At 39.4% G+C, this 15,550-nt stretch overlaps 1 protein-coding gene across 15 annotated transcripts in view; it reads right to left on the bottom strand.

Moving 5' to 3' along the window:
* Positions 1 to 15,550, bottom strand: part of LOC118432025 (single-stranded DNA-binding protein 3-like) — a 76,850-nt gene that overhangs the window by 43,031 nt on the left and 18,269 nt on the right. For 12 of the 15 annotated variants that reach the window (XM_035843523.1, XM_035843514.1, XM_035843516.1 and 9 more), the window contains exons 5-6: positions 1,674 to 1,766; positions 321 to 392 (exon numbers count right to left, since the gene is read on the bottom strand). In XM_035843523.1, the coding sequence (XP_035699416.1) occupies positions 321 to 392; positions 1,674 to 1,766 (165 nt within the window). The remainder of the gene's footprint in view (positions 1 to 320; positions 393 to 1,673; positions 1,767 to 15,550) is intronic. The other 3 variants (XM_035843525.1, XM_035843522.1, XM_035843518.1) reach the window with 1 other exon arrangement.

A 15,550-nucleotide genomic window follows, 5' to 3' on the forward strand; every position in this document is an offset into this window, starting at 1 on the left:
GGACGTTTGTTTGTTCCTTTGTTATAAATATAGCTACTGTATTGGTTTCTGTAGGTGTACTCGTTCATTCATTCTCATTGTAGTCTTGCACAACCTATTTGGTACTTTTGCTTGATGGTGTCTGGTAATTCTAATGTAGATTATTTGTGACATTTTGTAACTTTTATTTCTTTTCCTTTCCTGTAACAAGCTTGTTTAGTAGCTGAGGGCAAGAATGGGTGTATGTGTGATACCATGTTTGATTTCTTCTTATTTCTTTTTTGTAGGAAGCTAGGACTCCCCTGAATAAGAGTGGTACATTCCCGTCCTCCCATACAGACCTGATTGTGTGGGATCATCTGATTCTGATGTGGGGGTGGCTGGCCATGGGGCGACGTCTGTGAGGCTGGAGGCTGACAGGAGAAAACGAAACGACAGTGAGTATGCAACGATTTTGGAGCACAGGCTGAGCACACACATGAAGAATATCTTCCAGCCTGGCTCAATGTATGTGTGTAAGGTGTACCTTCCATAGAAAGCCTGTATGCCAAGCACAAACTTTGAGTTATCATCTAATCATCTTTCTACTGACTTCTACTTTGAATTTAAATAATCAATCAATGCAACTGTGGGTCACAGGCAAGCATTTTTCAAAGGGACAGTTAAAAGATACTAGATAGCCAAGTTTGAAGAAGGGTGCACTAAACAAACGCCAAAAAAACAATATTTTGCCTCGCATTATATTGCCGCCCTTACCTTGTACACACACAAATCTTTTTGGAGACGAGTCTTCTTAGAAGTAAATTTTAAATATTGCAAGGTTAACAATTGGTAGAAATGATGTTCATGACTTAGACGGCTACAGCAGTTTATGTCGGCAATTTGAAACATGGCTGTATTTTACGTCAATCATCACCAACTACCTGCAGCAGCTCTTTTGTCAGACGCTGGCAATTCAAGAAATGCTTTCAAGGGTGCGAAGAAGTGGGAGTAAAAAGCGTGTCACGTGTAGAGCGAGCCCCTTAGAAAGGCGAGCCACCCCCACACCCATTATCCCTACTACAGGCTGTTCATCCCAAAAATAGTGGGAAAATTTTGAATTAATTCAGCAGGCGACTGTGGTCTATTAAGTGTCTGGGGATCTTGCCTACCTGACAGGACCGAAACATGTTTGAAAACGAAACATGAAGGTTTTAATTTCACGTCAAACATCAACTATACCAAAGGTTAAAATCTGATTAGAATTCAATGAATTTGTTCGACAGGTGTCACATAGTGTCATATTTCCTGATCTGATTTCATCCATTTTATTCAAAACTAAGAGGAGCCCTTTTATGATGTTGAGTTATAAGATATTAGTGAGAATGATAATCTAGTAATGGTTGTAACTGGTACAATGAGGGTTTAATATCAACATTATGAGGACTTGGATATTTCAGTTATCATGTGTATTGATGTCTGTCGGTATGTATGATTTGTATTTTCACATTTTTTTCTGTTGTCTCAAAATTAAAGGTTACGGGTAAATATTTTGATCTGATATTAACGCTTTTGATGCCTTTTTTTCAAAATAAATAATTCCTTTTATTAATTTTCCTAACACCAAATACACATATATAAAACTAGTACTGAAAGGACATGTGATGCCTTTTTTTTCTAACAGAGAAGATGATTTTACAGAAATGAGATCTTACCCCAGGAAAGAAACCGGGAGGCATTGGTCCGCCAGGCATAACGCCATCGTTGGGGGGCATGGGTCCTAGGGGGCTGGGAGCGGTGGCTGCACTCTGCTAGGAGAAACAACACAGTTGGTAAGTCATAGTTGGAGAAATTCTCAGCACTTCTTTCATAAGAAATATGACAAATACTTTAAGAAAACATACACAAGCTTCAATTACCTAGTTTGACTAACGATAGTTCACCTTTATCCGTGGGATAACCTAAATCTGTTTCTGTCAGAAACAGGCATATACATGTAGGGATATCAAGTTGACAGTGGTTTCAAACTGCAATACTTTGAACACATTGTAACTTGAAACTATCGTCCAACGAGTTGATATCCTCAGATACCCTGTTAGGAAAAATAGAAAATATAGCTTACCCCGCAGATAGGTGAACTAGCGTTACATGTTTTCAATCCAAAATATGTAAAAAAAGAAGTTGATTTATTTGGCTATTTCCAAGAAACGTTGGAGTTATTCAACTTTGGTTCTACTTTTGCTGTATTCAATGCAACAAGAGAGCCTTTCATTTCTGAGAGGACAGAATTAAGAACTTGGAGGAAGCTCTCTGTGGTTTCAAAGGCAAGAGAGCTATGGCTGACAGTGCTGGTTTCTCAAACCAGATGTCCTGGGTTCAACTCCAGCCTTGCCCCCTTCCACATAAAAGATTCTCTCCATAGCTCTAATACTGTACTCTAAATATGTCTGGCATTTTCATCCATCACGCATCAAGAAATCTATAAAGAAAACATCCAACATATTCTATGAATTAATTTCTGACACATTTTGTGACTAACGTTAAAGCCCCAAAATGTAGAATTTAGGCATTTTTCTGTAAAGAAACCCAACAACTTGCAATATTGCAAGAATTAAATCCTGTACCCTGAATGAAAATCTTGCTGTGTTTAGGTCTACCTAGTTCCCACTATACAATTACCATGCTTGATCTAACATGACAGACACTTCTGTAAATCTGCAGTGATGTATGTTGCTCCTGACTGTGGTGCTCAGAGCCGAGTCCTTCCGACATGCAGATAATACCACAGTACAAAAGAACCTGGACCTGTGCTACATAATGCACAATTTGTTCCCCTAACAGTATTAGTATGTCCACAAATTGGATAATATGGTCCTTGCGGATACTTAATAACAGAGAGGCGAGCATTTGAGTTTAAGAAGTGATACCGTTGTCACCTATGGGAGAGTGGGCTGTGTGTTGAATTGTCATACACACTATGGATCAGGGACATGTCAGGGTAACAATCCATCAACGAAAACCAGCTAGGGGGTCCACACCTGCACCAAGTCTTACTGATACCAAAAGCTTCCTGCCACCAAAAGATCAAAAAACATAAGCAATACCACCATAACACCAAAAACATACGCAATACCACCATAACACCAAAAACATACGCAATACCACCATAACATCAAAAACATACTCCATGCATACCAGGCCCAGAACAAAAGATTCAAAAACTGGAAGTTCTGCTGCAGTACCACAGATAGCCACCAGGGGGACCAAATTTAACCTTGACCTTGTCTTCCCAAAACCTACCCACATACCAATTCATCTATTGGCCTTTATTTATACAGACAACCAAAATCTGGAAAGACAGGCACACATATAGACACACACACACACACTGAAAACAAAACCTCCATATTTCCTGGAGGTAATAAGGTGGAAGCGGTTGATTCCTGTGTTCTAAACAACTGATGCAAACTCGATGTAAACCCAAAATATGGATTTTTCATTCCCGTCACCCATCCCTCAACCGTGCGGAACAAATCGCCTGCGAGGTTTGACCGGACCTCCCCACATCGCGCTGGACAGGCTCTAAAATATTCATAAGCAGTGACCACACGTCGTGACCTCGCTGGCCACAGGGTCATAAATAACGCATCACTTCCTGCGACCTTCGAACCTCCATGACACCTTCCCTATGGTTCCACTTTGTTGGCTATCTGGGATGCGATGAGTTCAATTGTGTGAACGTAACATCATCAGAACAAAATTCATTATTACCAAGAAGTGGTTCTTCTCTCAAGAGACCAAAGCTGAAATATATCCTCAAGCATAACTTGCTATAGACTAACTGTATATGATGTTCTAATGATGATAATTAGTTTATAATTGATGATCATATCTTGTGTGGTTTATAAAATAAGATATGTTAAGAGACATAAGACAGTAAAGGACTAGTTGTCACTATTTAAATCAATGCTAAGTGATTTAGTAAAAAGCTGCCATCTTCATCAGTACTTCCTTTAGTGTAGATGACTTAATTATGTTTCTCTATATTGTTACTTTATTCAAATAAGGAAAATCAATGGAATGAAATGCCTAAAATCAAAGACAGGGGACTGGGTATCATTTCTATATGAACACAGGATTCACAGACAACTTTGAGTTTACACATGGCAAACTGTTAGAAGATCTCACCACATTGTTTCCTTGTGGCCAAGTTGCGGGTGACATACAAAGCTAGGTTGATTAAATGACAATGTCTTAACATGACACAACTAGGCTAGCGATGTATCATCCTTCCCTATCCTAGTTGATCGATCAATGGCGATAGGTAAGGCCACAATCAAAACCTAACACATCTTTAAATTTGTGCATCTTATGTTTCCATTCTTCAGACTGATTAATGTAATCAGATTCTTTTACAACCAGTTCTTGAAACTACTTTGATATAAACAAAGCTTTATAAATAATGTAGACCTCTTCCTCATCAATGATGCACAATTTTTAGCACATTCAGGTCAAATGTGTACAAACTGAATTTTACAAGACTTTTCTCAATGCTGAAAGTCTGTATCTGTCTTTATGATATTCCATTTTTCAACATTTGACAGCAAAAAAATTTACCTGAAGCAAATTTTCTTCATTTCTAAGAAACAACAAAAAAGAAAATTATTTTGTAAAATTATATTAACCAATATTTCATCACATAAAAATGTACATTACTTGGCTGTGAAACTTTCCACTGCAAATGTGACAGTGTAAGAGAATAAGGGCTGTGAAGGCAAGAAAACATGGTGTACGTCTAGGACCTGTTGTATAGGAAGACATTATGGTACTGTAGCAGAAATGGCTGGCTGCCAAGGTATTTGCTCAAAGACAGGCATCCCACATCTTGGGGCATAAATCTTCCCTCCAGACAAAATCCTGGTCTCACCTGGGAGACGGCCTGCATACTAATGAGGCGGTGGTGGAGACAGAGTCCCCCTGGGAGAGATGGGCTGGCTTCGGTTTTCTCAAGGAGGCCTACGCTTTTTACTTATACTTTAACAATCTCACAAGGAAAGTTTCATATCAGCAGGGATATACAGCATTGATAATTGCATTACTAAGGCTATAGGACAAAAACACTTAAAATGTGTAAAAACAAGCCCAAGTTTTAACCTCTGCTTGACAAATAGAGAGATGGGCTTGCTCGGTTTTCTCAAACAGGCCTACGCTTTCTCAGTTCAGTTCAGTTCATCCTCTTTTTGGAGGTGACACCTGTGTCTCCACTCGTTTCTGTCCAGCATTACTGATCGGAGTTCGTTGGCCTCCTACTTGTACTTAAACAATCCGACCAGGAAAGTTTTTAATCAGCACCAATATAAAGCATTGATAATGACATTACTAAGGCTGCAGGACAAAAAGAAAACATGGTAAAACAGAACACACAACAAAAGCACCTAAAAGACATCATAAACACAAGATGTCAACAACCTAAGCTTGGAAAATTGGAGCGGTAAGCTGGCTTTTTAAAACTAATTTGACTTAGCGTTATATCTGTAGCAATGATAATTAGATACTGCTTTCTTTGTTTTGGTACCATAATGATAACAGGACTATATACATATATCATCTAAATATAGCTTTTGAAAAATATCACACTTTTAACTGATAAAGAAGGCATTATGGCAGCGATGATAATGAAACTGCTCAATAATATTTCAAGATGTTATAACAGAAAACAAGAAGTGGTGTCATAAAAACTATATCAGTTGTTTTTTTAAGCATTCTTCAATTCAGAATTGGCATTATATCAACATCATAAATTCAGTAGAGTAAAAATATCCTCCCCCCAATTTGTCAAATGGAATAGTCCTCATATGAGAATGGGTGATTGACAGTCCCACCAAACAACTTTTGTGGACAGGGGTACAGTCAGGGTCAATCTAACATGTTGGCAGCTAATTGCTACTATGTCACTCTGTTACTATCACATATATTATGAGAACAAGTAACTAATTAATTAAGAAAATGGATCAATTGTATCTATAGAGGATTGTATCCCTATTTATGACTAACTGGAGGGCTCACATTATGACTAACTGATCCGATTAGATGCCCTTGTGGACACTATGGCACACTTGTGTATTTATGCTGATTGCCCATAGCTTGTTTCCATTTTTATGTCAGGATCACCAAGATTTTCATATGATGTTTTGGTACCAAGTCATGCATTTATATCAATTAAAGTAACATTTTCAAAATGCACCCCAAACTGTGTCTTGTGATTGCATTTTTTTTGCACCTCAATACAAGGTGATACAGTTTCTAGTGGTGGGAATCCGTAGCTTTGAGGACTTGTATGAATGAAGTCCAGTATTTGTAGAAACTACATTACATTTGTATCCAATAAGAATAAAACCACATCACTACTACCTGCTAACGTAACTTCTATAGAATAAAGTTCCACAACATGTTAGCATCTTGCTGGCCTTCCAACAACCACAATAAAGAAGCTTCATTCATAATGAATGAAAGCAAACGTTAGAACAGAAGCAAGTCGGGATAGACACCGATCACCGCTTTCATCTCTTAAGGGCCCTGCACACTTTATTAACGCTAGGACCATTACAAGTACAGTCGTTCAGATGGGAGGATTACCTATGCACGCACAGGTCAGCATTCACTGTTGGACTAGCTGCGATGATTTATTGTCCACCCCTCGTGTACCATTATCGTTTCAACATCCTCCCAATGACATTACCATAAATGCCACATCATACACATCGTGATGGAGGGTGATGATTTTTCACCTGTACAGTCCTACTCATCCTGAATCATTCCATGCATTTCACACAACACAGAAAGAAAGAATCCTTTTAGTTTACAAATATACACCAGATAATACATACATATGATACTTCAGTAGCTCACATCATCTTGAAAATTTCAAACCCAATTGTAACCTATTGTACTTTCCTTTGTTGCACGAGTTGTCTGAATTGTTCCTCAAGTTTTTGTATTTCACACAACACAGAGAGAAAAAATCCTATTTAGTTTACAAATATATATCAGATGACGCAATCATATGATACTTCAGTGACTCGCATCGTCATGGAAACTTCAAACCCAATTGTAAAATATTGTACCTTCCTTTGTTGCACAAGTTGTCTGACTTGTTCCTCAAGCTTTTGTATTTCACACAACACAGAAAAAAAATCCTATTCAGTTTACAAATCCTTTTCAGTTTACAACTATACATCAGATGACACAATTATATGATACTTCAGTGACTCGCATCGTCTAGAAAACTTCAAACCCAATTGTAACCTTTGTTGCACAGGTTGTCCGAATTGTTCCCCAAGCTTCTGTATTTTACATAACACAAAAAGAAAGAAAAATCCTATTTAGTTTACAAATATACATCAGATGATGCAATCATATGATACTTCAGTGTCTTGCATCGTCATGGAAACTTCAAACCCTATTGTAAAATATTGCACCTTCCTTTGTTGCTCAAGTTGTCTGAGTTGTTCCTTAAGCTTTTGACTTTCACACAACACAGAAAGAAAAAATCCAATTTAGTTTACATCATATGATACTTCAGAGGCTCGCATCCTCAAGAAAACTTCAAACCCAATTGTAGCCTACTAGTACCGTACCTTCTTTTGTTACACAAGTTGTCTATAAAAGTAACACATTATAAATTCTCATCATTTCAGACCAATTATGTCAGTTGTGTGAAATCTAAAATAGCCTGAACAACAAAAAATGTTTGAAAAACAATTTTGGCATCCCAGACTCATAAATTCAATTTACTCTTTACACTTTGTGGAAACCGAGCCTTTATGAAAACTTTCTAACGTTCAACTTCAAGGCAAACATGAAATCGATCAATGATTGGATACTTAAATCTGTGTATGACGTGTCGTGACGTTTATGTGCATTTCAGCTGACGTCCACAAGCTTATGGCTCAGACTCTGCTCAATAGTGACTCAACGAATCGTCATCATCACACAGGAAGTACCCGTTCCAAGAAACACTTGGGACATGCAAAATGCCCATATAGTATAGCAGAGATCAATACATCTGAGAAAGTTACACATGTCTATGGGATAGACCAAAACAAAGAAGCTAAAAAATGCATACATCTAAGGTTTACGCAGAAATGCTCAATACACCTTTATTTAGAAACCCAATACTGTATATTCTAATCGTCACAACTGTCAAAGACAGTTAATTCCAGTTTTCATAATCTATTTTTTTCCATTTGCCACTTAAAACAGCACATCTCATCTAACTTTTGACCTCTGCAAATTGACAAAAATGCTGGAATTCATTCTTTCAATTGTATCAAAAGACCAATTAGTATATTCAAACATGCTTTGAATCTACTTTTTTTCTCTATTTGAAACAACAATTGATCAAAATACATATGTATTGATGATGACTACGTTACGTTGTTCAAGATTGCATCATCTTCTATTTCAGTAACGAGGATAACGAGCGAAACCCTGCATAAAATTTTGCCATGTCTGGCCCACCATGAATAATATTTTACAAACTTATCACACAATGACAGGGATACGTTGCTCCTCTGATATATATGGCTCCAGAAGCAAAGAGAAACATTACAACAGGGAGAGATACATACACAATGACAGTAGATACACTAACTCTCACTACGCATTACTGAATAATCCAAGAAGAGTATGGAGCGTGGCACAAATTGAAATCGTAAGCTACTGTAGTTGGTTGGGCTCCATGGGATTTGTCACTTTTACTATGGCATGAATTTTCAATACTTTATGTGCATGTAATTAATGACCCATATGGCACGCGGCGGATCCAGTCACCATAAATTCCCCTCCAAAACCGTTCTTTTTTTTTCCGGGACCGCAGCGCGACGCACGGCGACCGAACTGGACGGAAGAGAGGAAATGTTTGCGAGGCTTGACAAATGCTGCCGTGAATGGAAGAGTTTGTTACACGTGTTCTCATTTCCCTTGCAGGGCCCCATATGCACTAGGGTCATGAATTTCTACCACAGCCCAATGCTTGGCGGAGACCTGTCTCCCCCCAAGGACACCTTTCTCACATAGAATCCCAACCTTTCCGATCATATCACATTAAGTCATACCCAAATGTCTGTACAGGACACATTGAGCTAGGAACAGGGTGGACTGAGACTGAGAAAGTTCTCAAGAAAGTAATTTCCAGTCAAGGGGAACCAAATAAATTTCATTTTGCACAACACTGAGTGGGATTGTAGGAGGGGGTGGAAGCAGTGGGCAGAACAGCCATTTAAATCCCTCAGGGCAATTGGAAAGCATCCAGTGGGAATAACAAGGCCCCCAACCAGCAAACTTGTAACGCTTTGTGGGCCAGCGTAGCAGAAATCAGTGCCTGTTCTGTCCATGAGAAGAACTCCCATCCTAAATGGCTCATTCTCCAGAATCAAAGACGTCACAGTCAAGTCTTCAGTCTTTCAGAAGTACGTACAACAGACTATACATTTAATGGTTGTCACTAAGATGGCACAATTTGTTGTATGCTGGTTAAAAAAATCCTTCTGCAAATATTTTCATCTCAACGACTAGGTTTTTTGGAGCATTTTTTTTTTCTTTTGCAAAGTTGCAATTCCAAACATAATATAAACTCTGTAGACTGTTCTGGCAAGAAAAATGCTCAAGGTAAATTTGACCAAAGTAATCTAATTGGCTGATACTGGATGCTACCATAGTCCCCGACCCTCAGACATGAGGATGGGACTAGGTAAGGTAAGGTAATCTAATTGAAATTATGCGAAAAGACCATCCGCCTCCCTTTCTGTACCCCTTTGTGCCCAGTACTGTAGATCTTGGAACATTTGTGGCTTTTTTTTCGCTGTGACCATTCCATAATGCTACAAATGTTTATTTCCAATGCTGTATTGTTTTGGTACTACGTGACTTCTTCACCCACAAAATTTAGACACTGCAAAAACCTCCTTTTTCCTCCAAAGGGCAAATAAAAGCACTGTGAAAGTAAATGAATTTACAGTATCTAGAGACTGCCGGGCTGTCCTACATGGTAGTGGTAGCACAATACTTTTCAACTACCATTCTGCAAAAACTACCACCACACCGATTCAAGGGAATACTGTAGATCAAGACGTTTTTGCAGAAGTTTTACGTTTACGGTCTTAGACTTCTGTCTGGCATTTCCACTGTATTACATTTTCACTGCATTACTGTACTACAGTATTGTTTTCAACCACGTACAAGAGTTTTCCCCTCTTCACTGCTTAATTACGTTCCTGCCAACTAAAATCAATTTAAGGCACAAGAAAAAAAGGCGAAGACTCAAGTCCCTCAAAGACTTCTGCATCGCGTCCATAGAGACGCCGACAAAGCAAACTCCAGCCAGCTCACCTGTCTAACCTGCCTGCACGGCGAATCAAATATGGAGGCAACTGTGGCCTGCCGGCTAAGCAAATATTGTCTGTTGAAAAGGGGACAGTTGGAGCAAGCCCCAGACAGGCGACTGGGCCAGATTTGCCTGACCTTCGTCCCTCCTATTGACTCTGCATTACCAAGCCAAACATGTGACCTTGTCCAAACTTCCACTTGGCAGATGGCCCACAACCCTGCCAACAGGCGGAGTCGACCTTTGAACCCCAGCTGACTAGGAGAGGAAAATCAGAGACACAAAAGACTGACAATAATCATCTCCTGTCTGTAACCTGTACTAAGCTGTCCACACAGCACTACAATCACATGTATCTTTACCTTTGCCTAACAACATCTCAGTGTTTTGGGTGTATTTCTAGTACAGATCCTGACTTATTTTTAGACAAAGCAACCTCATTCCATACAAAGCCTTGTGGTTTCAGAGTGAATAATTCAAATAGACATGTGTCAAAGCAGGTGGTCAACAAAAAAATCTACCACCTTTCTCAGAAGGTAGGATCCCTTTGAGTCTGATAATTATTGTTAAGTGAAATGTGGTAATTCATGAATGTCAATAGCTAAATACACACTGTGTAATGTTTACAATTTTGCGATAGTAAAACATCTATCCTGGGCTTATGGGGATGCAGGTTTTATGGTCTCACAAATGATCAGTTATGGCTGTTTACATCTACATTGCAGAGGTGCGTCCGGGTGTCTTTATCCAACTCAGTAACAGCGTGATACCTATACATTCAGACAGCAAGAACAACACCATGGGTCAGGGTCAAGGGTAACATGTGTTTCAAACTGTTTCCACTTGTCTCATCATCACCTTTCTATCTCCTTCTTTGACATTCCTGCTGGTGTTTTTTTTCTTTCATGCCTACACATACACAGTATTGCCGATGTTCTACGCAACTTTTGCCAATCAGGAGAAAAAGACTGATACAGTAGAAGCCAGTTAATAATAGAGAAGTTTATTTGCAAGTTCTTGCCCGAGGGCTAATTGCAACATGAAACATACAGAGAATATAATAAACATGTATAAAATGAAATACTTTGGTATAGATAACAATGGTGACAAGTGTAAACGAGTGACTATTCTATCAATGGTATGGACTGCTGAGAGCTACAATCTACGTATTTAGGGTATGACTTCTTTTCTGGAAGCAGTGGAAGACGAAGTGTCCCACTTTTTCTATGATGCGTGGGTTATGTGACGTTAACAGCGTTATAGTTTTGTTTTCGTCGGTAAGCGTTTGGAAATTTTTGTGGAATTTGCATGCCTCTTCAAATAACTCCTTTCTTTCCTGATCGTTAGAGAGGCAGTTAGAAATAAAATGTATTTCGTCTTCCACCGGTTTTGCCATACAATGTTAATTGCACAACAGATTAACGCACACTTCTGTTAACTGCATGGAATCTCGAAATCCCAAATCAGTGCAGTCCATCTAGATAACTTCGCATTATTGCACCAGCCAGATAATTGCACGAAATTCACTGGCAAATAGGCAGTGCAATTAAGTGGCTTCTACTGTACGACACTTATTGCAAATTCTAATGCTAACTCTAAGGACCTAATTGCTTTTCACATTTTTAAAGCATCACTCCATTTGAAAACCGTGTCTGAAACTGATTCAAAGAAATCATAAATAGGTCAGAGTTCCTTCGCCTCTCCATAAAACTGATTTCCCACCGATGATACAGCAACACTCTTCCTGTTTAAACGTCAAATCCTGCTGAGATCAAGCAAAAAGCGGGAAAAGAAAGCAGATTTCATGTAGGTCAACGCACGGTGTGTTGTGGTCAGACACACAGAGAGAGAAGACTGCCGCCAACTGAGCGTTCCCCCCTCAGGGCCTATTACAAATCACATGTCACAAAATGTCACCAACCATTCCACAACACATAACTTCTCCACCTAAAGAACAGACCGCCTCTAAACCCTGCTTTATAAACCCTGACGTAACTTTGCAGTCAAGACTACCTCTTGAATTCTAGGATCATTTAAGTTCAGTCAGCAAATGAAGACGCTACACACAGATCAATTGTGGTTAATGATTTGAAATAAAGTAACAAGCTTGTCTAATTTCACTAATTTTGCAACTATGCTTTGCATTGTGTGAAGATCTTTTCTGTCAAGGAAGCCATTGACACAATGGCACAAAGGCAAGTATTCCAACGAGAAAAGCATCAAACTTGGTTATACTATTTTAAGTGTCTTTTGTTGGGAGAAAATTTGTCTGACATTTGGAGGGGAAAATCACAATGCTGTTCACATCCGTTGCAGCCCCAAGACAAATCTTTTAATTACTCGTCCCGACGCATCACGAATTCCAGTCCTAATTGTTCACGCCGACCTCTGGCATTTGGGTAAAAACCACGCTTTGTTTCCAAGCAGCTAATTCTTGCTATTGTTGATGAACAAAGTGGTGATGATCCCAAATGAAGCCAGGCCACACAATAGACTGACAACATGGACCGGATACTGCGCAAATATTCCATTTTCCCTTCAAAATCAGCATAGCAAGAAAGCAATAAGACATGTGGTTGCTTGTTGAACATTGCTGCATGGGGGTGTATACAGTTTTGACAGCTAAACAAGGAGCCTTCGTATGGCAGTAAACTGCACAAACATACCCCCAGGGCAGCATACACCCTATGCGGCAACAGTCTACATAACCAGACCAACACACACAGAACTGCACATATGAATCTGATGTACATTAAGAAGATTATTTATCTGGAGCAATTCCCGCATGTGGGTGTGATGCTGTGAGGATGTGTGGGCGCTTCTGCCCATAAACCTGAGTACATCAACCATCTCTACATCAAATGTTGCACACTGCATCATAACTATAATTGCTATGTATTATCGTAGTCTACAAAAACATCAAAATAGGTCCAATGGTGCATTAGCACTCAGCATTTGTTGCATATAAAAAACTTAACACTAAAATTCTTCGAGTCTATTTCATTTGTACCCTACAAACATATGAAATGAGCTCTTAAGGTTTTTTCCTTTAAAAATTTTATGAATTCTCATACACATAGTGCAGGTACGAACTTCGACAAAGGTCTGCCTTCTAGTTATGGATAATAGCTTCAAATCAATCAGACAAATTCCTTTGCATACGAACAACCAAAGATTAAAATAGCTATTCTAAAACTGCACCATACAGGTATCATGCAAGCCATTGTCGTAAACAGCGAGTCTTCACTGTTTGTTGTCATTGTGGAGTAAACAGTAGTTAAGCCAGTGACAGCCTATCAAACCATCAGCCATAAAGAGCATCACAACAGTGAGCTCACGCTCAGAGGCGTTTAGCTCCGGCTAGCACCAAAGAGGCTTCCGACAAAACACTTCCCCGGATTCGTTTCAGGCGATATCCACCCGGGAACCGCCGGCCTAATCCTACTGGCAAACACCCACCCGACGGATCGATACCGCCGCCACTGCCAGAAAAAGGGCAGTTAGAAAAAAATCAGTCATGATGCAAGCCAGGGAGGGAGAGAGAGAGCGGGGACCCCAAAACGGCCAGCAAAATAATCAATACCTCCCGCCATTAAATAACATGCACATTCCAGTCCCCGCCCATGTATCAAAATCACTCGCAGCACCGAATCACCCCGTCTCCTGCCTGCAGGCACTGGTACAACCAACACTCTAATGGGATAACGTCATGGAATCTTCTGATTTCCAACATCAAGCAACGCGAACACGACCACATTCCATACATGTGCTCTTTATCTATTAACCCACCACTAATGGTATGCATGTATTGATTTTAACAAGCAGAATCATATAACTTCACCTCCCAAGCTGTAATGAAATTAGCACTTATGATGACACTGATGAGGTCCAATTATGCTCAAAGCTACCTCCAGTTCTTACCCAGTAATCCTGGCCAACTTATTGTGAAAGCTAACAAGACCGAGCAACAGTTGCAAGACATTGATCTGCGCAAGACAACGGCCACAGATACTGACATATCCAGGTCTGGAGTGATATATCAGTTGCTACACAAAGCTGCTCCCACACCTCACAATCTCTCTACATATCATTATGCATCTTCAACATGAAGTTGTGCTCCTACTCAGCAACCGAAATAAATTTTATCTATATTGTACTGAAAGCCAACTACTATTTTTTCCTTTTTCTTCATTTTGGTAACTTCTGCAGCTGCAATTTTATTGCATTCAATGTTGGATTTTCCGCTGAATTAGCACTGATATGATGGTAGATTTGGCCACCATTAAAAGAATGAAGGAACAAAAAACTCTTACTGCAGAAAGCAGTGGTGCAAGTCTTAAAATTAGAATCTGCTTTTGAAATATGTTAACTTCAATGCATCTGAACAGAGGTAGCTACCTATCGTTTGAAGGTAAGATTGGATAAGGGTTCATAAATCACTGGAGTATCCTATACTGAAGGAAAGTGGAAATAGTCATCACAGGTTGACCCATGGCTGTAAAGGCTACCTACAGAAAAATCAGGTATGGGTTATTTTCTCCAACATCTCAATATTTTTTTAATATATGAGCTGTCAGAGAAAAAAAAAAATATAACAAAAACATATGCCTTCACCTTAGTATTTTGTTTACAACATTAATTTTTCCAACCTCTCTTGGTACAGTGTTTCTGATTGGTGTAGTGACGTACAAACAGTTCCTGAGGATTTTAAGGCTCCAGTCAGTTCATAGCGCACTTCCCAGTTGCTGTCTGGGTCAAGGGTAGGCCTCCCATTCCCAGTGACACCAGCAGAACTCCTGCAACCTCACGCTGATTAGAATACAGAAATGCTAGCAGCACCGTAAAAGCTACTCTCCAAGCAGAGGTAGTTTCAAGCAGAGATTTGGCTTCAGCTGTTTTTGTGTGTTAAGGCATTTTTGTTGTGCTTTGTATTTTGTCCATTTTTCTTCATATCTGCCAACGGACATGAAGAAAACAGAACAAAATAGAAGTCTCCACTAAACCCCCTAAACATGTGCCATATCTCAGTCATTGTGAACAGGTAATTCGAGGGCACTCTTCAGACAATCATGGACGTGTTGTACAAAATCCAGCTACGTTGTGATGGAAAAAGTTGTCCTGTAGCATAACTTTTGCTAGCTGTTTCTATGAACCGAAAAATGAACTTTGAGTACCCTTTTGTAACCTGTTGACATTCAAATGTTACCG

Source organism: Branchiostoma floridae, chromosome 15 (genome assembly GCF_000003815.2).
Source record: "Branchiostoma floridae strain S238N-H82 chromosome 15, Bfl_VNyyK, whole genome shotgun sequence".
Lineage (NCBI taxonomy): Eukaryota > Metazoa > Chordata > Leptocardii > Amphioxiformes > Branchiostomatidae > Branchiostoma > Branchiostoma floridae.